Genomic DNA, 24086 nt, shown 5'->3' with positions numbered 1-24086 from the left:
TTTTTCTCAAGATAGAAATAGGCAGAAAAGAAAATGTGTTTTTGAGTTAAGTCTTGTCATGTTCACATGCCTCTGAGAAAATCTTTATTGGAAAGTCTTTATAAAAAGGAACAATATGACTTTTTATAACTTACTTTAAGTATGGGAGTAGCCTACAGATAAACTCATTCATGATTAATCCACTAGTATTTCCCGGTGTTATTAAATATCAGTTTTTCAGCTTTGTCATTTCCAGTGACTTTATATCTGGAATATCATCTGGAAAACACATCATGTGTCCCTGTAATAATTTCATAAATGATGAATGTGGTCAACATCACATCTGATTGTTGCTTCATTGTTGATTACATAAATTCTGATGCATAATGACACTTTTGTCTATGTCCTGTACTCCCTGAAAGATCAGAGGAGCACGTAACGTGTCTGTTAATTAATGATAAGATTTCATTGAGGGCAGAGTATATTTTCCCGCAGTGTTTTTTACAGCACACCATTTGACAGGGGGGTCTAGGAGGACACACAATGAGTAAGCCATTACCTCTGCTTTTCTTTGAACTGTTTGTTTTGCAGTTGTGAACTGGTATTCTTGTGCACAATTCTTCTATTTTCCTCTTCATCAAGATAAGCTGTGAGGACTCTGTGGACTTATTTTGAGATTGTTTTATCTCACAGAGAGAGGACATAGAAACACAGCTTGTTGGTCATTTGGCATTCCTCGTTGTTAAAGTTAAAGCTACTTTTCCAAAGGCTGCTGCATAGAAGTGAACAATGTTTCTGTTGTGTTTTTTCAGCGGAAACCGATGATATCCAGCACAAAAGTGAAAACCATGCCAACGGAAATGGCCGGGACAACTTTGCTTTTGAAATTGATGTATGTATCACCTTTTGTTTTTAGTGAAAATGGTGCGATTTTTTTCCCAGTAAAATAATGTGATTTTCTCAGGAGGACAACACGGAGGATACTAGCAGCGTCAAATGGGAGACAAACAAGAAAAAAAAGGGAATGGGATCATACCTAAGGTGTGTCAGTTTATGTGATTGCTTTCTGTAAAACTAAATTAGTAACTGTTTTTATTGGGCAATTGTTTTGGGTATAGTTATTACAGCAGGGATGCTTCATTATGCCTCAGTGATATTTATATTGTTTATCCTATGTATATATGTACAGTATAATTAACTTGTTGAGATTTGATATTTAATACAAAAAACAACAATCTTTCAGCAAATATACATTACTTGAAACTGAATCTATGGAATTATAAGAAAGACGTTTTTTATTCACATAAATTTGAAACAGAACTATGTTTTATACCCAATGGAAACTGAGTTGTGATTTGTTCTGTACTTTAGCAAAGTTACCAAGCCGATTAATGTCACAGAGGATTACGTGAAGGCTCACTCAAAAACCTTCAAATACATTGTGCTGGCCATACTTGGAGCAGGTAATATTAAAAGTCTGTTCATTTGTGTTAATATTTTACAAACAGAAGTTTATTATAAAAAAAATTATGGTGTCCTTTACACTTTAAAGGTCAAGGATATTTGTTATGAAGACTATGACAAGACAGTAATAACCATTTGAACATGGACACTCATTCTTGATCAAATGCTCTTTTTCTGTTCTTTAGGTTATGTGGCATACTTCATTGCAGCCTGTGTATTGGATTTCCACAGGGCCATCGCTCTTGTAGTCCTCACCAGTTTGGCTGTTGTTATAACATCATACGAACTTTTGAAGAAGTACATGGGAAAAAGCATCAGTCAGTGTTTCAAACCTGCAGTAATATGCTTTAAATCTAACTTGAAGTGGATTAAATGGTGAGTGGATGTGATGTGTGCACTGCTCTGTGTATGATAATGGGCCGCACAGGATGCAATCTGTTAATGAGCAAAGGTGTTTTTTTATTGCAGGGTTTTCATCATAGCTGTTGTGGCCCTGCTTGTTCTGTGGCTGGTCCTGGACACGAGCCAACGTCCTGAGCAGCTTATCTCATTCGGAGGCGTTTGCATGTTCATCGTGGTTTTGTTCATCTTCTCAGCACACAGGACAGAGGTGAGTTTTATTTACTCATTCTAGGATGAATATCTGCTAACATGAAAGATGTTTCGACATATGCTCGGCTGTTATCTCTCAAGTTATCTCTGGTCTGTTTTGCTGAGACTTTGGATATCATTTGGCCTTGTGCCTCTATTGTCTTAAGCTTTATCAGAAATGCTTCCTTGTTAATAAAATGCTTACTGAGACTCCCTGACAGATACACTTGTGGTCAAATTACTTGTTTTTCTTAAAAAATCTTTTTTAGGTGTCATGGAGGCCTGTCTTTTGGGGTCTCGGGATGCAGTTTTGTATTGGCCTTTTTGTTATAAGAACACAGCCTGGAATTGTAGCTTTCAAATGGCTCGGAGAACAAGTGCAGGTATAAAACTTGGATGTTTTTCTTATCTAAAATGAATAATAGACACTCAATTCAGAATGACAATGTATATTCCACCAAAATTAAAAGAAACTCATATATATATAGGCCAAATTTTATTTTGAAAAATAAATACACAGTTACACTGTAACAAATTTCCCAGTAAAATTACAGTAAACTACTGACAGCTATAGTTACCAGCATTTTACATCGAGCACAAAAGAGGATGGGACAAATGACAGCTTTATGGAACTGAACATTTATTCAGAAGCTTTCAAATATGCCAAATATATTCAAGTTTGTTTGAAAAAATAATACTCGAGGTTCATGCCTTTTCAAAGGGGGTCAACGTAAATCTGTTGCTGCCAGCAAAATTTTGTCATAAGTCTAAACAGCAACTGCTTTTCAAACTACTGTTTAAAAAAATATAAAAACACAAATAAACAGATTGCAGGATAACACAGTTTGTAATGCCTTCAGATGTCCTCTGTTATGATTGGCAGAAGGTCGACATCCAGGCTTCCAGGCTCACAGCTCACTGTGTGACAAAGAAACAAGAATAAAAAATTGAGCACAGAGTGAGAGAAAGAGAAATGAAGCAGTTGAATGGGAGAGAGAAACATTTTCCACAAGGACGCCTGACTTCCCTTTCTGACATGAAGTAGAGTTCTTCAGAGTGGTGACGAGTATTATGAAATGCAAGTGGGATAAACAAGGTGTAAATATAGACCAGGCCAGACTAACACCAGTATTAGAAAACAGTCATCCAAAATTAATCTTTAAACTAGACTTGCAAGCAGCAGTGAAAATAATGTTCAAATACCAGTAATTCAAACTCTCTTGGGCCTGCCAGGTGCTTGCTGGGATTATACCAGTTTAATGTTAGAAAAAATTAAACGTAGTCACTAATTGCATTAACCAGATGCACAAATGCACTTCTATTTTCTCAGTATGATGTTAATGACCTTTTGGTTTGATTCCACAAAGGAGGATGAACGATGATTTTATGTTGTTGATGGTTGCATGTGGCTTCTGTCCCTCCTTTACAGTAGCCTGCTGTTAATGTCCGTTCTTGGTTTTGGCTCCAAAAAGCATCAAAATTTACAGTATTTTACTGTATTTAGAAAGAACAGTACATTACTGTTAGAATTTGGCTGTATTTTTAACAACAGGTACAACAACAAGCAGGTTTCAGCATCAATTTTAAATAAGTGAATAATATAATTGGATAATATGATACACAGCTGATGATTATTACACAGGCTCAGCTCTGATCATCCTTTAGGAAAAATTACCAAAATTTAAAATTTTACCCTGGATCATAAACATTGTCTGGTTACATAATGATAACAGTGCCCAAAAACCTTTTTTTCATTCAACTTTTCTCACTTTTAGTAAGTCAGATGTATTTTGCCCCTGTTTTGCCAATATTTTATAAATAATAACAATAAATAAATAACTAAATCCAGCATTCATTTCCAGTCACATCATACATTGTCCTGAAACTCTTGGTTTGCACAACAGACTTGACTTGTGTGACAGATGGTGTTACTTATCTACCAGGGTGCAATATCCTTTGAATATGTACATGCTTATCTTTAGAAATACTTTATTGTGTTGTTCACCCTTATTCTTGGGTTCTTGAGTATCTGCACAGGCATGTTATGTAGTTCAGCCTACTATCTTTACTTTTACTCTTTTATTCTTTTATGTTCCAATGACTCTATATTGTAATATATAAATGAATAAATAATCTAATCATGAATACGATAAATTAATAGATTAAGAGAACAAAGAACTGTTTGAAATAATATAACCCATGTTTCTTCTTTGTCTCATGATTTTAGATATTCCTCAACTACACCAAAGAAGGGTCAGCATTTGTTTTTGGGGATCTGATCGCAGACATTTTTGCCTTTCAAGTGAGTGGATGTGCAGCTGACAATTTATTCTTTCCTAAATACAATAAATACAGGCTATATGATTATGAGTTATTCAAGCTGAGTTTTGTCATTTCTTCCTCAGGCTTTGCCTATTGTTGTGTTCTTCAGCAGTGTGATGTCGGTCCTTTACTTTTTGGGGATAATGCAGTGGCTCATTATGAAGGTAAAGCAAGATTAAAACTTATACCTCACAGCCTTAGAGACTCCTGATGGCTGGGTGTACATGGCTTACACCTGCTGTGACATACAGTACTATGACCAAGAGCCATGTGTTTTTGTCCACGCAGATCTCATGGGTTATGCAGATAACGTTGGGAACCTCTCCCACTGAGACCTTGAGTGTGGCAGGCAATATCTTTGTTGGGCAGGTACTCTGAACAAGGCTTGATGTCTTTGCTACACTATCTTTCACCCTTGTCTGACAACATTGCATTTAAATTTCATGAGTTTGAATCATGCTGTGCTTTGGTTTTATGATTCTATAAACATTCATACAGTAACTCTTCATGTTTTGTTTTTTTAGACTGAGGCACCGCTGCTGATTCGTCCCTATTTAAAGGACATGACCAGTTCTGAGATCCATGCTGTTATGACCGGGGGATTTGCCACAATTGCAGGCAGTGTCATGGGGGCATTCATCTCATTTGGGGTGAGATTAAACTGTTTTCATACCAGCACATGATACATACTAGCTTGAAAAGAGTAATTTTAAGTTTCTTTAAACATGATAAGCATTGAAAGTTAAATCTACAAGAAGACTGTCCAAAGTCAAGGCTGCTTTTCCTTCACTCCTCTGTCCAACTCATCCCAAACCATCTCAGTTGGGTTCAGGTCAGGTGACTGTAGAGGCCAGGTCATCTCCATCAGTCTCCTTCTTCTTCTCCTTCGTCAAATAGCCCTTAGCGCAAACCAGATGGGATGACGTGTCCCTGCACAATATTGTAGCAGCAATGCTTGTTAAATGTGCCAAGCGTCCAGAGTGCTTCTTTTCTTCAGAGGAGGTTGTACAGAAGCAGTTTTGAGGTCACTGGAAAACAGCTAATCTGTCGGGAGAGGTTGATGATGTACAGTGGTTCTGTGAACAAGCAGTCAAAGACCATCTTTCAAGAAGCTGTTAGTTAAGGGGACAAGGGCACTGTTAGTAGACTTGAGAGAAGAGACTGTTGAGAAAATCAGCATCAACTACTGTACATTAAAACAGGAGTAGATCCTGGTTGGAGGAGGGAGAAGTTTGACTATTACATGACATGACCAACCATGTTGTGTTTTGATCATATATCTCTTCTAACGTTAGTTTATGTGGATTTATCTATGACAAAAGCTGCAAAAACACTACATTTAAATAATGAGAAAAGACCAGGATCTATAATTGGGTGATGATTCAGGTTTTTCCATGGGCCTTTTGGTTTTTCTTGGACTTTTCTTATTTTAAGGTTGCAACTGAATTGATAGTATATATAAGTATATATAAAAACTGCTGTAGTGTTTTAAAACAGACAAAACCACAAAATTTAAAACTACAATTAGTACTTTTTAATATTTGATAATGCTTTTGTTTAGTTGCTTTACAGTTTTATTATTTTAACAACATCATGTGGAATATCAATCATTGTAATCTGTTACTGATTACTACAGTGACTCCAATGCGCCACTGTGAATTAAATGACATTTCATTGTATTTTGCAGATTGATGCATCTTCCTTGATATCAGCCTCTGTTATGGCTGCTCCTTGTGCGTTGGCCATCTCCAAGCTGTCTTACCCAGAGACAAAGGAGAGTGTCTTCAAGTCAGATAAGGCTATCAAAATAGCTTGTGGGTGTGTACAGTATATCTGTCTCTTCATTTTTTTCTCATTTCTTTAGTGTTTTTCTTCTACTTTTGTGAATTGAATTACTTTTTTGAACTCCCCAGTGATGAACAGAACATTTTGGAGGCTGCCAGCAATGGAGCATCTGCCTCAATAAGTCTTGTTGCTAACATTGCAGCAAACTTAATCGCCTTTCTTGCCATCCTTGGATTCATAAATAAATCTTTGGGTTGGCTTGGAGGCATGGTGGGATATCCTTCAATCACATTTCAGGTATGTTTTAGCAAAACAGCGATAAGTTGATTGTAAATAATTACAATTACATTACATTACATTTATAGTTAACAAATAATAAATAATAATTTGTTTTGATCATCTATTTGCTTATTTATTATAATATTTCACATTTTAACTAATTATTCAAACATATGTATATTTATTTATGTTGATATTTCACATACAGCATTTCACTTTATTGTACTGTAAAGTTAACAAGTGAATCTAATGATATCTAAATAACTACATGTATTTTTGTGTTCATAGGTAATTTGCTCTTACGTGTTCATGCCTGTGGCCTTTATGATGGGAATACCGTATGAGGAGAGTTTCATGGTTGCTGAACTAATTGGCACAAAGGTCTTCGTCAATGAGTTTGTGGCTTATGAGAAATTATCTGAACTGAAGAACAACAGAATTAATGGACTTAATGAAGAACCATGGATTACTGTGAGTAAATGTTCTTAGTTTGAGTTCTTATATGTTGTGACCATTGTCAGTGGGGGTGTGTGAAAGTAGCACAGCACAAAAAATGGAAGGTAAATTATTTTACATAATGTGCAATAACATTCAATTATTTTGTGTCTTCCTGTTACAGGTCCGATCAGAAGTAATCAGCACTTATGCTCTCTGTGGGTTCGCCAACTTCAGCTCACTGGGCATTGTGATTGGTGGCCTTTGTGAGTATTTTATCATCCCATCACTTTTTTGTCTTGCACCAGGATACTGTCTCAGTAATGATTTTTGACACAGAGCATTTTCTCTTATCAAAGCCTCTATATGCCCATCTAAAAGAAGTGAAATCTCGTCTCTGGTGTTGAGAGCTATGATCACCGGGACTTGTGTTTCTCTTGTCAATGCTTGCATTGCAGGTAAGCACTTTTGGATTTTTTATATAATTTTAGTGCAACTTGTACTGCAATTTTACTGAGTGGCTCTTACTTTGTTTCTCAGGGATCCTCTTTGTTCCTCCACTTGACTGTGTGGAGCTGTTCAAGGTATCTGCTTTCAGTGCCACAGATGAAAACATACAAACTTGCTGCAATGACCTCTTTCAAAGGTGAGAATTTACATTTTCATTACAAACATGCTATCTGGTGCCTTGATTAAAACATGAAGCACAATATCAATAACATAGTGTTAATAGATCAAGTGTCTTTCTGTGATATGGAGTTCTTTGTATTTATATCTCAAATTAATTCTCTTGCAGCACTCTAAACAATGGGACCATCTCATTTGAACCACCGTGGAGCACAGTAGCAAACGCCACAATGTTTCTCTCTAAATGTTGTCAGTGTTGTGATCTTTCTAACGCAGCGGTTTGTATGTAGAGGAAAAAAATATCTGTTTTTATAGTTCAGTTGAATATCTCTCCATGTCTGTTGATTTCTGCCTTGATTAATGTTAAAATGGAATGCCTATATGCATATCTTTTAAACATAAATGTGCCTTTTGTGTATTATATTGTAAATGAATTCTGATGTTGTATTTAATTTAAGGCCAAGTGTTAAAAGGACACCACTTAATATATATACCTCAGGAAATATTCAGGTATCAGCACTTTAATGAATGTAACATGATTTATAATGTATAAGTTAATAATGTCACTGATATAAATAAAAACCTATGTAAATAAAAAAATAAATTATGCTTGAACACAAATATTTTAGACTTTTATTTAAAAAAACATCAGCTGACATGGTGTAACAAGCCAAAGACAGTACACATTGTAAACACACACATTTATCCTTCTTTGTCACTCACTCACTCACTCACTCATTCACTCACTCACTCACATGTTTACTACTTTTTTTTCACACCACTTACATTTAGTCCTTTGACTTTATGTACACATACACAATACAGTGATTTGTTTGCATGACACCACACCATAAAATTACAGTGTTTTCAACATCATCTTCTGGTCAGCATACATTTACTTATTTTGCTATTACAAATATCCCATCTCCATTTCAAATATGCATTTTTTTTTCATAAACAAATCCTCATGCAGTCAAAGTGAATTTGTAAGTAACAACAGCTGAGCAGTGGCTATTTGGACTCATTTGTAGACTCTCATTGATCATTAACCAAGAATCCATTATAGAAATTCCTAAAGCTCTTTTGTCAGTTCTGTATTTGTAAAAAGAAAATGACTCCTGTTGGAATTTAACTAAAGTTAAATCCCTGTGCAACATCATGAGATAACTGTTTCGTTTTCATTTGTATTCTACCCCCGATGTTTAAGTCCATGCTGGAGTTTGCAACTTATAAAAAAGGCAATGCTAAGGATTGGTCTGGTTACTGCAGATAAATTGTTGGTCAGCTAGGGCTGATTGTCAGTTGTAGTAAAACTTTACAGATTTCATGTTAAGATCAAGAAGCTTCTGAAAATCCTGAGTTGGTTATTTTGCTTAGTGGGCTTTTATCCTACAGTCCATAGGTCAGGTCCAAATTACTGTGTGAAACTCATTCAGCAGCTTTCCTTGCTGGAAACATACTTGTGTGTTTGAATGTCAATGAGCATAGCCATACCATAGTTAAAGAGTTTATTTTTAAGCCCCTTACTACTATTCCTTTGTCTGTTGTATTCACCAGCATATATTCTGAAATAATAGGACTGTTAAAGCAGGTATACAGACTCTATAATTAACAGATAAAAATCATTTAAATCTTCTACAAACTAATGCCAAAAAAAGTGCACACAAACATCTTTGACCTAAAAATGGTGTACTTTCACAGCATGAGCTCACGTTTGCTCTGTAATGTTGAGACATAAAGAAATGCTGCATAGGCAGTTCTAATGCTAACCATAACATCTCCAAAATAAACTTTATGTCCTACACACATAATGTACATCACAGATGAATATGCAATGTCTAATATGACATGACATGATAATACATGATCTCAATCACTTCTGTGGCTGTGGTCATGTAGATTTTGTCCTTCACAATTCTTTAAACCAAAACACAACAACAAAAACAAATGTTGACATCTCTTCAATAAAAGAAAAGAGCTACTGCAAATTTTACACTGTGAAGTGCGGTTGATTTTTCCCTCATGATTATTTTGTGTTGACAAATATTGCTTGAAGAGCTGTTTGTCCACTCATAGAGCTGATAAGACTGAGGCAAGTGTTTCAAACTATTTAATAGTCAATAGTCAACTCTAAAGTCTCTCTCTGATTTTGCTGTGTGGTGTCTCTGAGCTATGAGGTCAAAAACCCTGCGCTGGGAGACACAGCACAAGCTGGGAGAGGGATGTCTCATAGTTGTAATGGCTACAGAGAAATTCACAGTAATTTTACAAGACAAATCAGGTCAACAAACTATTTATTTTCTTATAATCTTACTCTTCAAGTCCTTGCTGGCTTTGGTAACTGGAAAGAAACAGGTAATGCTAAACCATTAACAGCAATAACATCTTACATGACACAAAAGAGACCTTTTTTTCCTACCTTGTTTCAAGAACATCAAGAGTTTCTGCAGGCTTGGGTTTGGCACCTGATTTATTGTCCTCTGTCTCCTGGACTTTTCTAGTCACCTTTGGGCTAGAAGTTGCCTTTCTAGACAGTTGAGGGCTGTGTCCTTTCCGCTGTAGCTGTGGGCTGCCAGAGCCTGCACCCAACTTGCGGTTGAGCAGGGGACTCCTGGAGCCCTTCATCTTGGTGGGCTGCTGCAGACTATCCATAGTCTTCAGTGGGCGCAGGCCAAGAAGTCCACAGTAGTAGTTGCACTTATGTTGTGTCAGGAACTGTTCGAATACTTCAGGAGAGCCACAATCTGTTAGTCCTTGGTATCTGAAATACAGGAGACAGCTTTTTTATTGCAGCCATTCTAATAGTAAACAACCCAAAACACTTGCATGTACTGATTGAGATACAAACCCTTTTGACTTGGTCACAACTTTGACATTAGTAATCTTCATTTCAACACCTGCCAAAATAAATCAAAGACGATCTTTAATATTAATAGATACAGTATTTGATCACTTTCTTGATCGCCTTGTATGTGTTGCTCACCCTCCATCCGAGTGACCAGTAAATTGCCATGCGTCCACTGATGGATCCAGTGCTGGAATGTGCAGCATTTCTGCTCCACCTCAGAGATAGTTCGTGTAATCAGTCTGCCTTTAGGATCCATCATACAATACTTGAGGAAGACACCCTTCAGATCAGCCTCCACTGTGGCATATGGCACAGAGTTTGCAGGCCGGTACATCAGATACTGAGGATTCACTCTGTGGAAATCACAGGAAAAAAAAAAAAAAAAAGTGAGATGATCACAAGCAGTGCATTTTTAGTAGGAATCAGTTATCAGAGCTGCTGTATATTGGATGTGATCCTTACTCTAGTGAGTGGCCAAAGTTCTCAGCAACTCTTGCTTCAGCAGCAAAGATTTTACAGTATTCTCGGATCATGTTTTGGATTTTGCACTCCTGGCAACAGAAAGAATTTAATTTAAAAAAATGAATGTATAGCAGGTGTAATTGCTAGGAATTTATTGCAAGCAATTTACCAATAATTCTTAGACGTTAAATCTACTACTACTCACTTGTCTTGTAATCTCTAGATTTCTCTCTGTAAGGTTGCTCTCCTGTTTGGTCCCATAGGCGATGGGGTTTTGAACTTTGATGATACAGGTGCTTCCAGACTCAAAGACAGGATCCAGGCCGTAAATTACCTTCACTCTGCTGGCTTTGTGGGCAGCACCTTCCCCGATGTGCACCGTCTCGGTCATGATGCGGCCAAAGTATTTGTTACCCCAGTTGCCACAATCGGCAATACCTTTGCTGAACAGCAGTGGGGTCATCTCTATCTCCTCTCCAACTAAAGGAAGACAGAAACAGATATTTACATCTGTTTGTTACAGTACAGCAACTAAACAGGACATTTAAAGGCTGCAGCACATCATTTGCTGGGTGGAGAACCCACAGACTCAGATCACAGTTGAATTCCTTCCCTCAGGAAAAAGACTGAGGTACAGTCCATATTTACTACTATTTTGTTTATTTCATCATTATTATTACCTTACTCTTTTTATTCTTCCATGTTTTGTTTGTGGGAGCAAAAGCCAAGACACATTGTTTGTATGCTTTTATATTTGGCTAATAAACTGATTCTGATTCTGACAATAAGAAATGATTTACAAAAAAAAAAAAAAAGTACATATCTAATTGAAATATTTACCTTCCAAATCATCTTTCAGTAGTATCTCAGACAGAACTGTAAAACAGAAAACACACAAAAACTCATTAAAGCACAACTGATATGATTAGATGCAGTTTTCAAACTGAAATTTCTTCAGGCATCTTGTATCTTACTGTCTACACTGAGGAGGTAGTCAGTGGTGTCAGTCCCATATTCATTCTTGATCGTACAGCCATACACTCCACAGTCTGGGCTGGATGCCAGCACAATAGCCAGCGCTACCTGGCTTTCATCTCCCCCACTTGAGGACAAAAGAAAACACATACAGCACATAATCACGTACACACCAAGTTTATTGCCTCATCAGAACTATACCTTATTTGGACGACCACAATAACCCACAAGGTGTCACTGTGACACAGACAGTCATATTGTGTGGCAGCAGTCTGCTGACACAGCAACCAATAGCACATATATAGACTTTTAATGCCCCCTGGAGATGGAAAAAATACTGTGTCAGGTTACAGTCTCTGTGTCTAGCCAGAGATTCACCTCTCTGTGTCACAGCTGTGGGGTTCATCGTCACATGAGCTAGATGTCTGCAGTGAGAATATGAGAATGACAGAAGGCCATGAGATGCTCTCTAAGGCCCAAATAAATCCTGTTTATCCTTGTAGCCTTATTGTTTCATATTTGGAATCTGTCCAGTTTAACCAATCATGTTGGCTGGATTTCTTAGAACAATAGCAACGACAAAGTAATTATGTTAATACCTACAACAAATTGAACACCATCTGGTATTGCACTTGATCCGTATTACAGGTGGTTAGAGTGGTGTTGACGCTGTAAGACAAGAAGGGGATTTACCTTCTCTTCACCTCTAGTATTTCCTCTTCATCTCTGTACCACTTAATGGTAGAGTCACTGAGCACGTTGAAAAACTGGCACCAGAGCTTCAGGTGTCCCGAGGCATCTGGGAAAGGCTCTCCCCTGATCTTACGGATGACCTGGGGTGCTGTTGGTGCATGACAGAAGTGGTGCCCAGCAAGGGGCCCAAGGTAAATATATACCGTACTGGAGAGCGGAGACTTTCTAATGTTTCTGCTTCATCGAGTGCCAATGTACTGATGCCAGTGTTGACAAACTTCAAAAATATGCAAAGTCTTTCACAGAACCATTATGATTATGACATATTTTGTGAAAACTACACAAAAAATTGGATGAATGAAATTGAATCTATTTCACCTTAGACTGTCATTTAATTAATAAAGATGGTATCTTAATTTGTACATTTTGTTTATATTCTTTAACAATATTAATGTCATATTATCATATATCAATACCTTGCCCACTCAACATAAACTGTATATATATATTTTTTTCTTGTTGCACAAGATAAAAAAATACATATTTCATGACTGAAAGACGGACTTTGTTACCTTTCAATGGGTCCAACTTCTTTTCAGCAGGTTTCTCTTCTCGCTTGGTGCTGACTGGCTCTTCTGATGGAGTCTCCTCCACAACTTTTGGCACCTCCAGTGTGGTCTTTCTGCGGCTTAGCAGCGGAGAGCGCCTCTCCATTGGTGGGGTGTTTTGTCCCATGGGAGCTTGTAGTAATGCTGCTCTGCGAGCTTGGCTGGGTGACATGTAGGGGGTCTCCTTCTTGCTTTGAGTGTCTAGCGCACCGACAGTGCCTTCTCCATCTTCTTTAGTTTTTGGGATGAAAATCTTGCGGCGAGCCCCGGAGGCCAACTCCTCTGGCGTGGCAGAGCGTATGAGTGATAGACTGTCCTTACGTTTGAGCCGGGGACTGCTTTCACAGGAGAGGGATGATGTTGGTGTCGATCCCCCGCTTAGATCTTCGTCTGCCTTGTCATTCTGGCGGTCACCCACAGTGATTACGGGGACAGATGTCACGGCCTCGTTGTCTGAATCTGGAGCAGCCTTGGACATAAATTTACGGAGACTGGCTGGACTCAGTGATGGATGTGCCGGGGGTTTGAAGGTCAGTCTCTCAACAGAGGATCTATTTCTTAGGAGGTCCTCAACAGTGACAGAGTTCTCTATCTTGGCCTCTTTTAGGGTTTTTGTTTTCAATATTTCAGGGACAAAGTTGTCTTGGGTTGTTTTGCTCAATGATGGTACGCTGTCACCAACCTTTGGCACTGGAGCTTCAAATAGCACAGAGGGAGTGTTTCCTGTTACATTTTTTTCTGCCATTTCTTCTTGGTTCTGAGTCTTTTCAGGCTTAGTGGCTGCGTTATTGTCAACATCATGCTTTGTTCCCCTTTGCATGGTAGCTGAAGTTTCTGTTTCTGTTGACTCACACTGAGAGGCCACTATGAGATCACTTTCATGGCAAGTGACAGAGATCGGTGGCACCACGAACGAAGGCGCCTTTGGAGTTTCAACAGGCTTCGGTGTGTCTGAAACATGGGTGTTTACAAATGCACCATTCTCCTTGTCCTCACTACATGAAACATTTATAACAGGAATTTTTGCATAGTCCAACTGAGGGAGCTGTTCACTACTTTTTATTTGTGTCTGCTCCCACTCCGGCTTTTCTGTCTCATCATGAAATTGCACAACTTCCTTTACTTTCTCGGTAGTTGAGGGGTTATAATCATTCTGCATACCTTTCTGCGTGGGCATCAAATCTGAGGAATCAGACACACTCTGTTCTTGGATTATTGCATCATGGTTTTGCAACAAAGCAGGCTCTGTTTCTGTCTTGTTGAGTGCCAAAATACTTAATGGCAGAGTGCACTCTTTGAGTTCAGGTTCCATTATTTCAATTTTTGGGATTATAAAATGTTCATTTGGGCTTAAATCTGGCACAGCTGGTTTAATATCTTCAGTACATGAAGATATTTGGATTTGTGGAACATTGTCTGAGGCCCAATCCAGCTGTTTCTCATTGCCGTCTTGACGTGCAACATTACAGGGTTCCTCCAAAACATTAGCATTACCTTCCTTATTTTGTGTTACTGAAATGGTCTTTGATTCATCCAACTCCTCTACTTTAACCTGATTTTCCTCTACTTTCACCTGAATTACCTCTACTTTAACCTGATTTTCCTCTACTTTAACCTGATTTTCCTCTACTTTCACCTGAGTTTCCTCTACTTTAACCTGATTTTCCTCTGCTTTCACCTGATTTTCCTCTAATTTCACGTGAGTTTCCTCTACTTTAACCTGATTTTCCTCTGCTTTCACCTGATCTTCCTCTACTTTCACCTGATTTTCCTCTAATTTCACCTGATCTTCCTCTACTTTCACCCGAGTTTCCTCTAATTTCACTTGATTTTCCTCATATTTCATCTGAGTGTCTTCTACTTTCACCTGAGTTTCCTCTACTTTCACCTGATTTTCCTCTACTTTCACCTGAGTTTCCTTGTCTGTCTCCATTTCAAACTCTGAACTCTCATTCCTTGCTTCTGTGCGTTTGCATTCTAAAATCTCCTGCTCTTGTACTTTCAAATTGTTACACAAGTTAACTTCTAGATCTTTCTCTAAATCAGAAAACAATATCTCTTTCAAGTCGCTTTTCTCCTCACTGTTTGTGAAACCTGAGTTTAAACTCTGCTCTGCACTGTGATTGTGGAGTTCTTTACTTTCCTCTGCAACAGAAGCAGTGCTTATTTGCTGTATTTTTAGGTCACCCATCTCTAAACTCTCTGGGGCTGCAGTGGGCGGAAATCCTACATTCATTTCCTGAATAACTGAAGCGCATTCGACCTCTTCTTTAAAATTACCTCCCTCTGAAGTATGCGCCTCCATAGTAGACAGAGGTGAAAGTACCTGGTCTGATGTTTTAGATTCCCTTGTCTCTATTCTCACTTCCAGCGAAGGTGTTGGTAATTCAGTAATCTCAGAACTGTTTATATCTGAGGACGGCTGTGTGTTTGATTTCACTTCAGTTTTCTCTTCCTCACATAACTTAGTGGAACAGCCCTCCTCTGTGTTCGCTTCAGCTTCTTTGCCCGTGCTATCAACACTGATCTCCTCTTCTTGCACAGCCTCAGTGGGTGTCTCACCATGGTTGTGGCTGTCTGTCACCAAGATAACACTGTAGGTGGAAGCCTGATTATCTTTCAAGCTAGCGAGGGTGGATGTCGGGGGGTATTCCTCTTCAATGGGGACTTGGGTCTGTGGAAAGACAGATATATCTTCCCTGGGTGAAGACTCATCTCGTGCAGACTGTTGAGTAGGCTGCGGTGAAACTACCACGCAATCTGGATCTTGATGGTCTAGGGGAAGCTGAGAATCTTTCTCTTTACCCTGAAGGAAAGTAAAGAAATAAAGCATTTTAGTATTTCATTCTCAATAAACTCCATCAAACACTGATGGCTTTTTACTCTTTTACATTAAAATATTTTTAATATATATTATATATATATATAAATTTGTTGAGATATCCAAGAACTTACTGCCAAATACATTCACTGTCATGTTTTAAGAGGCATGTTACAGAAAACTTACCGCAGTGACCTTTGACAGTGGGACACTTTTAGATTATGTCGAGTTTTTCTACCATAAATCAACAGAAGGATAAACAGTGACAGATTCTAACAGATTCGATATTGTAATGCAGTGTTGCATCCCCCACAGACAGGAAGAGCACTGAAACCACTCTGCGAACAAAGTTAATCAGTCATTAGTTGAAAGGTAAGCAGTACGCCGTTTGACAAATATTTGGATCAACTAAATCAATAAATTCTTGTGTTTTATGACCTGTCAGCTTATTTCAGGAACTTGTCTACCACAGGTCATGTGCAACGTTGCTGTGTTTACGCATATAAGGGTCCAATAAAATGTTTTGATATTTAAACAAACAAGCCAAATCTGTATTAAATTTGTTTTTCAACAGCAGGAAATTTTCTAAATGGAGTCCTAAGTGAATGTCAATTTTATACTATGTTTTATGTCTATGATTTAAGTAATTAAATGGTTAATCTAGCTGAAAGGGACAAAACCTTGTCAAAAAAATAACAGCCACTGAGTTTGAAAGTGCCTGTGTATTCTGCCCCGTCCTTATGTTGGAACAAGGACAGGGGAATTCCCACATGTCTGAAACAGGTGTGCTATTTACACAAAGAACTGTCTGGGCAGTGTATGCATGATAGCGTGCCTCTCAGCAGAAACAAGGCACAACATGTTCATTATTCACATGAACCTGTTGTGCACATTTGGATCAATCATCTGTTGAGGGTGAAATTGACAGAGAGGAACATTACTTGACTTTGATTGGAAATTAAACAAAAATCATGATTTTCTTCTTTAAAAAATCAATACACACACAAGAAGATCTACGGGTGAAGCTTCATACTACATATGTTGTAGTGTGGTGGGTTTTTCCCCTTACTGCCCCTGTTTGTGCTGTTCACAGAATTCATGAGGGCGAGCAAAGACGCCACATTCTGCCACGTGACAACATGTTTGGCCACAAGTGACTGCTAAGAAAAAAAAGAAGTTGCCGATTTTGATGGAAGGAACTGGTGTCGCATTCAGTCTAAAAATGAAGCTCACTGCATGTGTAAATAGATGCTACACTCGTGAGAAAACTTGCTCAGATAAATCGGTAGACTTCCTCCAATTAGTCATCTCTAAAGGTTCACATTATACCACCACTGTACAGTTGTACTTCCACTTTATGGACAGTCACTCTGCAGGTGGATAGAATTTAAACCTGGTGACTTCAGTTCCCTTTCTCACATGTCATTGTGCACCACATCACTGGATGTTAGTGAAATCACTATTGTACAATAAAGTTCACTGCAAGCTTTTGCTCTATTCATGCAAAAAAGTAAAATATAAAAGGACCTAAATGAAGGATTTTAAATAAATGATGAGATCTTATTGTCTGCCTGCAATCACAAGTATATAAACTAACTGAATAAACTTTCAGAAATTATCACATATTACCACATAATTCACCAAATCCTTCCCAACCCTCTACTGAAGCAGACAGGCATATTGAACAAAATATGCAGAGACAAGAAATAACATTCTTTTAATATTTTAGTGATTTTTCATGTGTGCAACTAAAACCATTTCATCTGCCATTTGCCAAGTTCAGAAGATGTTTTTGAATATAAGTGCATACTTAAAAGAAGACAAGTCAGAAAATTTTATGTTTTTTCCACTAAATGTTGTATCTCTGTTTGCTTCTTTGTTTAAAATTTGGGGGGAAAAACATAGGCGGGGCTTTTGATGAAAATACTAACATAAAAAAGATTTTCAACCTTACCACTTCAAAGAAACGTGTGCAACTAAAACAAATCCATATTAAAAAGCCAAGAGTCTAACAGTCACATGATCTAAACCAGTGCAACCTCAAATATAGCAAAAATAATAAGCCTACTTGGAATCCCTATCGGCTTTCCTGCTGTAATGGCATAAAATGTAGTCAAAAGTCAAAATTCCCCAAACATGACAGACACGAAACAATTCTCTGTGCGGAACACTGATGAGAGAAGTACTGCCTTCCTCCCTCTTCTCTAGATGAGGAAGGGGTTTATTTTCAGACATGGGGAGGGGGGCAGCGAGGAATGTGTCCAATGTGATGAGGCCCTCCTTTCATGCTGGGACCTGCAGGAAAACTCACTCTACTACCGCTCATATAGACCACACGGCCCTCTCTCATACAAAGCTCCGCTTGTAACGTGAGAACTGCCTCTGGAATTCAGGTTTCATCACCATCTCTGACGCACTGGTGTCCCACTCATTACAGCCAACATCTGATATATTCCCCATCCTATCTTACAATGTGCTGTGTAGATACACAACATCCCCCACCCCCACATATATTAAGTGCAAGTCGCCCTGCTCTTATAGTTCCTTATTTCTCCTACACTATCTTGTTTGGCTTGTCACTCTTGAGCACTGTTGATGCAGTAAAACCACAGTGCTACACAGTCAGGCTGACGCACTCCGTCAGTTGACTGATACTATACTGTATGTTTTAAAGTGGTTATACTGTCTGTCCCACACAGTCTTACGTGGCCAGGCTGACACACTCCACTGTTTGACTGATAATATACTGTATGTTTTAAAGTGCTTATATTGTTTTAAAGTGGTTATATTGTCTGTCCCATACAGTCCAATGAATATAACATCTAACTGTGCCCTCATCTGCTTCTTATCTACCACATTTATAACCAGCAGCAACCCAAAGCCTAAATGTCATAGTTGACATAGTTCAGGATTTGGCCCTGAAGTAGCTCATCTCGTACTCTATCTTGTCACACCAATACAGTCTCTATATATATATCTCTCAAGTGGCAGCCAACTGCCCTTCAAGACCGTTGTACGTACCTCAGTGAGAAGTTGGAGCCCAGACAATGACATCTCTTCATGTGGACCGCTGCTCTCTGCCCCCACAGACACCTTCATGGCCTCCACAGCATCATCGGCCTCCTTGACACTCTGGCCTGTTGACTCCTCTACGCTCTCAGGGGGCAAACTATTAGCGGGTGCTAGGTCTGTGTGTAGGACACTATCTTCGTGCTTGTGTGTGTCTGGCGTCAACAGCTCCGGTGACACTGACTGTTGTTCTATATCCACAGTTTCTGAATGCCCCTTTGGTTTATCAGTTTCCATGGGAACAACTTCCTCTGTGAGAGATTTATCCACCTCTGGATGATGCTCCATCTGCAGCCGAAATGAGGGTGGCGTGTCCGGTTGAGAAGGGTAAGGCTGCGTTGAGGGGGACAGGTGGTCAAACTCTCTCCCCTTGTTCTCAATGTGATCATGAGAGTCCTTCTTACCCTTACCAAAGAAGAAGTCTTTGACAGTGTGGAGCATAGAGGAGATTGAAGTCTGGATGTTGTGCTGGTCGTGATCTTTAAGAGCCTTGCTATGATGTTTCACTTCAGAACCATGTTTTGGGTGGTCTACCATGTGCAACATCTCTGACAGCCTTTCTTGTTCTTTCTCCCTCTTTATGGCCAATTCTTGTTCTCTCTTTTTCTCTCTCTCAAGCTCTTCCTCTGGTGTTTTTTCTTGTTCCTCCCTCTCTTTTTGCTTCTTCTCTTGCTCTTTACTGGTGTTTACAATAGGTTTATCCATCTCCCTAGGTTTCTCCACTAGAGGTGAGTTCTGTTTCTCATCATTAGTTTGGGACTGGAGAGTCTCTGCCAAAAACTGTGCCAAACTGATTCCTCCATCATAACAGTTTTCACCTCCATTCCCCATCATATGGCTTCTGCTGCTGCTATTGCTGCTGCTGTTACCTCCAGTGTCTACACCATTAGTGATCTTTATTTTCTTTTTGGCCAAGGTTTCCTCAGATGGAGGTATCTCCTTGTCCAGGCCACTTTCTATGGATGTCACAGGGGCTGTTTCCTTGACTTCAGAGCTAACTCCATTGGGTTCTGCAGCAGCCCCAAGCTGCTCAACAGCCTCAGGCTCCTTCACTGCTGGGATCTGCTGTGGTTGTGGAACGGGTCGCTTCCTTGGAGGACGCTCAGGGCTAACCCGTGGTTTCTCTCTCTGAATGTTTTCTTTATCCACCTTCTTGGTGTGGTCCTCCATGTCTTTCTTCTTCTTCTCTGCTTTCTGCTTCAGTTTGGCAAAGAACCTCTGGTGAATCTTGTACTCATTCATGGTGCCAACCTCCAAAACCCCCGAGCAGGATACAATTCCTTTACTATTGCTGGCTGAGACCTGATAGATGGCTGCATCATCTAATGTGCAGCTGAAAAGAGAAACACCTATTATTCTCATAATATAGGTACTCTGAATGAGCACAAAATACAGGAAGCTACATTTGCAACATTTAAATGAACAAAATAGATTATTTTTGCAAGGTTGTCTTACATACTTGTAAATATGGAGGGTGTGGGTTTTTCCATTACGGCGAATTTCATACTTTGGAAGTCCACAGTAGCGGTCCATTTCCATATCATCTTTATACCATTTCAGTTCCGGAGCTGGGTAGCCTATAAATATTAATAGACTTTAGTATAAAATTCACTGCCTCTGGACTGTAAACAAAACACTCCTTGTGCCACAAACTGACTGGCATGTTGTTACACAGGTACCATGTCTGAAGAGACATTTTGTGTTAAATATTCTCTTTATAGATAACTAGGTGGACAAAAATAAAGTAAACATAGCACAGTGTATGTAGAGGCTTTGTGTCACACAGGAACAGCTGTTGCTGTTGGATAGGCCAACCCATCCGATCTGCCTGCAATTATCACCTTGAAAAAACAGTTTGTATATACAATTTGGTTGCAACATTTCTGGTTCAGCTTCATTGTCTATTGTGTTCAGAAAGAATAAAGCAATTTATGTTGTGTCTTCAAAGTGAAATCCTTCCACAGTTTTCAGATTAGTCACATCCTGTCTCTTCACATCTGAAAAGTTTCAGTTGCTCCAATAAAGAACAAGTGGTGGCATGCTCATAAACAAGGCTATGAGGAGTAGGCTTACCTGATACTACACATGTGAACTTCACATTACAGTTTTCTGACACTGCCTTTGATTTCAAGGTGGTGTCAAAGGACGGCTGTATGTCCTCGGTCAGCTGAGCCATGACACTGCACAATGTGCTCCTGGAAGAAAACATTAATGCATTGAGTGTCCTGTTCTCACAATTTATTGCTTTTAAAAAGTTTTCACCCCATTATCATTACAATAACCTCTTCATTACATTCCAATTACTTGCTTAATTAAGAGGAGAGGATGTTAATGGGAACTTCTGGTAGTGAAGCGAATAGGAAAGAGTGACACAGAGACTTGTGAGATGTCAAGCAAAACAAAATTGTCAATCCAACATTGAAACTGACGTTGACGAAACTAAAACTGAACGCAACACGGGACAAATTGGACACTTACATTGCTGTTAAGACCTGTGTAGGTTTCATTCTTGGGGTAAACCAGTTTGTGTGGTTAAGATGTTAGTTGGGAGGAATGTTTTAAAAGTATGGATTACCTCGTTGGCCTGTAGTGAGAATACCTTGAATAGCTATTCAGAAAGGAGGCAAATGAAGGGACGTTAATGATGAATTACGATCTGCGTATATGGAACCCATCTAAATAAAATAGTTTAATAACTGCTCTAATCTTTAACAAAAGGAGCACTTTTCAAGTTTTGTTATTCTCATGGTTTGTAGATTAGAAACTGAAACACGCACGTGATAAATGTAATTTTCGAGACACAATGTCATGCGCTAAACAATATGATGTAAAATCTGTTTTGACTGGCTTCAGCATTTCCTCTTTTCAATTAAATGAACTTTAAATGAACAGAGAATTTTCAGTTGTTTTGTGATTGTTCTCACTTGATCTGGCTAACCCAGATGTTTTTTCTTGACCACCATGCAATATAAATCAGATTTTAAAATTAATTTTGCATTACAAGAAACATATTTTTAAACGCCCTGCATATACATGGATTACAGATGAAGTTGTCTACCTGTTCTCAGGCCTAACATTCGAAAGGTAAGAATTGCGGCTCTCTGAACGGCCATTGGACTCCTCTTCACTGAAGCTGCTTGTCCTCCCATTGCCAGAAAAAGAGCGAGTCATTGGCCTCCTGGAAGTCATTGTCCACTGAAGTAATTCACAAAAAATGTAAGATCCGAGATAAACACAGTACAAAACTACTCAGTGTCCACAGCTTGTCAAAATTCACTGTCCCAGTTCAGAGTTGAATTGTGTTATCCATGTAAAAGACCCTGGAGGAGAAAAAAAGAAACACTTAAGAATAGTGAAACAACTTGTGAGATGATACTGAAAGACTAAACTATAAAGTACAAAGAGGGCCATTTGCTTGTACAAAACTAAAAAACACAGTTCAGAGTCAATGCTTGTCCTTCTGACCAAGCAAAGTATTGCATTGGAGCAAGTTATAAATAGGTTCAGCTATCAGGTTGTGGAAGGGCTGTTAGTGGTCAAACACAAACCTTAGACATGTTATTTAATTGTAAGAGTTGTGCATCCAATTCAGGTGTTTCTTGGTCCACACACAACTTGGTAAATCTTCCAACTTACCATTGAGTTGTTGTCAGTGTTGCTTTGGAGCCTGAGTCTGTGAAGAAAATCTGTGTAACTGCCTATCATAGACACGCATGTGTTGCCAGCAGGGCCCTATTTATAGCAGGCCCACAAATAGGTGCAAGAGCACATGAGATTTTCCGAAACTGTACTTAAGACTTAACAAAGAAGCCTAAAAACTAAACTGAATATAGAGTGAAAGCTAACCATTTAAACCAAAAGACATTCCTAAAAATCTGTCATTTCATCAGTGATCATACTGTAAAAATCTCATGGCTTTCTTTCAATCCATCTTATAAAGTGGGAAAAACAGTGTCTCATCTTGGTGAGACACTGTAGAGGATTGGATGTGAACTCGCAAAACATGTCTGTAGAATATGATTCATGATGTAGCTGATGACGACCTATGAACCACATATGTCCTGTGCTTTGCTCACGAGTTGCTACAGGACAGCCCCCCTCACTTCGTATTGCAACACATGGTCAAAACATAGTGGCCCACTTGCAGATCACATTTCACATCAATTAGACAAAAACAGGCCCGGCTGATGAAATCTACACATTGATTTAATGACGTAAGCATATTTTAGAAGCGGTTTTAGATAGCCCCTTGGTTGTTTAAGGTGCTGTTTAGGTTGTTTCTAGGATACAATCTTTTATCTGATTGTGTTAGAAATTTGTATTCATGATGTAATAATTGTATCTTGTATTACAGATTTGTGGCATAATTTGTGTTGTCTGTCTTATGTTGTTTACCTATAACTCTCTGCTGCCTACTTTGGTAAATATCTATCCAAATATATTTTTTGTACAAAAAAGCCATATACTTATATAGTAATATATGCATACCTACTGTATATGTCTGCAATGTGAAATGGGAGTCAAAATAACCAATAAAAGACCTTCATAGGCTATTTAATGTATACAAAAAATGAATGATACAAATAAAGCATAAATAATCATGGTATTTGGAAATATTTTATATCATTTAACACTTAATTAATGGTCAAGAAGGGATCAAGAAGGGAACTACTTATGATAACACATAATGCTGTGTTAAAATGTATAATGTTGTGCTAGCCTTCTTCAATGAGACCTTTTAAGAATGTACTCCGTATTTTACATTATGCATGTGAATGTCATGTATGACGAATTAATTAATAAACATATCATTACTTTAACTCACACCCTGCTATATCTAGCCTAAGGTTTCTCTACCTCAGTGACAACCTAGTACGAGTTTGTCCAGTTTTGAAGGCATATTTTAACTTCCTTGCTGCAACACTCAACCTCAGCCTGACATTGCAGTGCACCTGAAAAAGAGCCAACTCCCTTATTACCGTAATGTCAGGAAATGAGGCTCTACATGCATCTCCCTTACATTAGCCGCTTAACGGGACACAGTTCGTCTGTTCTGACGTCTTTTTTCAATTTGTGACATGTTTTTACTTTAGAATTAAAATAAATGTCTATGTTTTTGCGATGTGGC

The 24086-nt window shown here is 38.6% G+C and overlaps 2 protein-coding genes across 5 annotated transcripts; one reads left to right on the top strand and one right to left on the bottom strand.

Moving 5' to 3' along the window:
* The first annotated feature begins 449 nt into the window (after window positions 1-449).
* Window positions 450-9129, top strand: slc28a1 (solute carrier family 28 member 1). Its single transcript, XM_044356770.1, has 18 exons — window positions 450-526; window positions 792-871; window positions 944-1020; window positions 1351-1442; window positions 1629-1818; window positions 1912-2053; window positions 2304-2417; window positions 4262-4336; window positions 4440-4520; window positions 4645-4725; window positions 4881-5006; window positions 6044-6174; window positions 6270-6438; window positions 6709-6891; window positions 7040-7121; window positions 7215-7313; window positions 7396-7501; window positions 7652-9129. The coding sequence occupies exons 1-18, from the start codon at window positions 523-525 to the stop codon at window positions 7770-7772; spliced, it is 1953 nt and encodes a 650-aa protein (XP_044212705.1). The 5' UTR covers window positions 450-522; the 3' UTR covers window positions 7773-9129.
* Window positions 8093-22906, bottom strand: alpk3a (alpha-kinase 3a). Of its 4 annotated transcripts, XM_044356769.1 has the most exons (16): window positions 22595-22906; window positions 22017-22278; window positions 21534-21566; window positions 21032-21153; window positions 20418-20535; window positions 18911-20291; window positions 14663-15874; window positions 13033-14620; window positions 12461-12608; window positions 11767-11894; window positions 11633-11668; window positions 10998-11272; window positions 10793-10881; window positions 10466-10683; window positions 10331-10379; window positions 8093-10243 (listed from the first exon to the last, which is right to left on the bottom strand). In XM_044356769.1, the coding sequence occupies exons 2-16, from the start codon at window positions 22145-22147 to the stop codon at window positions 9898-9900; spliced, it is 5874 nt and encodes a 1957-aa protein (XP_044212704.1). In that variant the 5' UTR covers window positions 22148-22278; window positions 22595-22906; the 3' UTR covers window positions 8093-9897. The 4 variants fall into 4 exon arrangements, with proteins under 4 accessions (XP_044212704.1, XP_044212701.1, XP_044212702.1 ...); XM_044356766.1 differs by having other exon boundaries at window positions 13033-15874; window positions 22595-22905; XM_044356767.1 differs by having other exon boundaries at window positions 13033-15874; window positions 22507-22595.
* Window positions 22907-24086: the final 1180 nt, after the last annotated feature.

This window comes from Thunnus albacares, chromosome 7 (genome assembly GCF_914725855.1).
Source record: "Thunnus albacares chromosome 7, fThuAlb1.1, whole genome shotgun sequence".
Lineage (NCBI taxonomy): Eukaryota > Metazoa > Chordata > Actinopteri > Scombriformes > Scombridae > Thunnus > Thunnus albacares.
This window is presented reverse-complemented; position numbering and strand designations above follow the sequence as displayed.